The 2,393-nt window shown below is 54.0% G+C and overlaps 1 protein-coding gene across 1 annotated transcript; it reads right to left on the reverse strand.

The window, feature by feature from the left end:
* Nucleotides 1-799: 799 nt before the first annotated feature.
* On the reverse strand, nt 800-1,618 carry LOC309806552 (proline-rich protein 23C-like; the record flags this gene model as incomplete). The annotated part of the gene is made up of 1 exon (XM_082625394.1): nt 800-1,618. Exon 1 carries the CDS (start codon nt 1,580-1,582, stop codon nt 800-802), a length of 783 nt encoding a protein of 260 aa, XP_082481520.1. The 5' UTR covers nt 1,583-1,618.
* Between the last annotated feature and the right edge of the window lie 775 nt (nt 1,619-2,393).

Consider the following 2,393-nt stretch of genomic DNA (forward strand, 5'->3'; position numbering starts at 1 on the left):
TAAACTGTCTCTGGTGAGGAAAGCTGCCTTGCCCAGAGCCATGGCCCTTCCCTGGTTTCTCACACCCGAAGACTGATGGATGAGGGAATTGGTCTATTTCAACCTAGCCTGGGACAGCTCTGACCAGCCATTCTAACTCCAGAGCTCCCAGTGGGGTTGGTTGAGGCTGTCGCTGGACCTCCTGTACCTCGTCTTCTCTCTCTGACCACTACTGTTTACTTTGCTTCTCTTTCACAAGGATCTTCTTAATAAATATTGTGCATGCTAAAAAAAAATGACCAGAAGCATTTCAGAGGACACTGCGGAGGTCATACAGGTAAAACTACAATTACAAAAGGAAGGAAAAAACCTGGAATGGAGAGAAAGAAGAGATGCATGGGAAGGTGATGAAAAAGGGGATAAACTGGAAAAAAATTGAGGTGAGTTTGAAGCAAGAGTAGGGGTGAAACAAGAAAAATGGAGTTGGCTGAAGGTGACAGAGGTGGAAGAAACAGCTCATGCAGCAGTGGCAAGGGATCTAAACATCCATGGTTGGCTATATGTGGTCTACCCTTGCGAAAAGTCCTTACCAGAATCTGCTTTTGTAAAAAAATATTTTTGCTGCTATCGATCAAGGCATTTTGCTTAAAAAAAACAAAACAACAAAACCCCAAAACTAACAAAACCAGAATAAAAACCGCAGCTGCCCACTGTCCATGAATGAAGATGCTCCATCTCTGAGCGGTGGCATGGGCCCAAAGTGAGTCTAGGTAGATCACTAAGTGCCGGAAGCTGGGTGCAAGGAATTGTGGGAGGCAGTTCATTCCGGGATCAGGCATTTCCCGCCCTTGAGCAGAGGACCATGAGGGTGTTGGGGGCGCTCGTGAGGACCCGGACAAGGAGAGGGAGGTAGAGGTTGGAGTGGTGGGTCGGGGAAGGGCTCCGGAAGGTGCAAGTCCAGGTTGTCGTCGTGGTGAGGAGAGCGTCTCTCTGGACTGGGGTTGGGCGCCCGAGGCCAGGGCTCTGGGAGGAAGCCCTGCGCGCTGGGGCCCGACACCCTTGCTGAGGGGCTGCGGAGCCCTGTGACATAGCCGGCTTCAGCCTCCATCCCAGGCGGCAGGAACTCGGCGTCTGCTTCCTCCTGGTTGGCCTCTTCTTGGCGGGCCATCTCTGGGACGGCTGCGCAGAAGAATCCCGGCTCCCGGGCCATGTACTCCCCTGGAGCGCTCAGGAAAGCGGCCCGTTGCAGGCCCTGTCCCCACGGGCCTTCCACGCCCCAGCCCAGGAGGGCCTCGGGGACCAGCATGAGGATGTGATCTCCGAGAGACACTTGCCTCACGGACGTGGGCTCGGGCTCCAGCAGCACGTCGACGTCGTCTAGGGGCAGGTGCAGGGCACAGCCGGCGGGCAGGACCACTACGGAAGTGAGCGTGTCCGCGGCCGGAGGTCCCGTCAGGTTGTCCAGGCTGGGCGCCGCCTCGGACTCGGACTCGGGGTCCTCGGGCTCCTCCGTTCGGCGGCGCTTGGCAGGGCCGGGTCCTTCGGTCTGCGGTCCCCACCAGTCCGCAGGGTAGGCGATGGGGCTGCGGGGCCGTTTGCCCATCACCTTGACCGACGGACCTGCGGGCAACGGTCCCAGGGCCTGGCAGAGGTCCTGCACGCTGTGACGGTTCTCGATGACAGGTGAGGCAAGCCGGGGCGGGCCGGGTGGGGCGCAGGACGGCGCAATGCGGGTCGAGTCCTCGGAGCTCTGGGGTCACCTCCCGAGAGTACCGCAGTCCAGGTTTCTAGCGGAGCCGCGTCTGCAGCTGGGTTGGGCCTCGGGCGTTGGAACCTTCAGCTCTTCACGCTGACCCCTATGCGCGCTGGATGACTAACCACATGGGATGTCATGTGACCTGCGGCTGCCGGGAAGTTTCAGTGTAAGCCCCGCCTTCTGCCAGAGAGGATCAGATAGATCAGCGTTAGTGCAATGCAGCAGCGGGAGAGGTTTTTTTTTTTTTTTTTTTTAAACGAAAGTGTAGCATAATACTCCTTGGATGCCCGTATGCGGCCCAGTGGCCTTTATTACTTTTATTCTTGGGAAAATATCCAAAATACAATCTCATCAACTGCTTGCTTACTTTTAGAAGTAGCTTATATCTAATGTTTTCTAAGATTTTCCATGAGGCTATGAAAAGCCTTTATCCCGTCACCAGTCACTCCTTCCCAACCTCACCCACATGGTTCTTGAAATTCTTTTCACCCAGGAGACAAATTAGAAATGCAGTTTTTCTTCGGTAAAAAAACTTGAAACTATCCAAGTGAAATGGACTGATTGCAGTTTTTGTTGTTGTTTCTGGAGACCAGTATGTGGTAATTATTAATAACAGTACAGAAATTTTATCATGAAGTTAGCCTTTGTCTTTAAACTT

Source organism: Mesoplodon mirus (assembly GCF_964341445.2).
Source record: "Mesoplodon mirus genome assembly, chromosome: 6".
Taxonomy (NCBI): Eukaryota; Metazoa; Chordata; class Mammalia; order Artiodactyla; family Ziphiidae; genus Mesoplodon; species Mesoplodon mirus.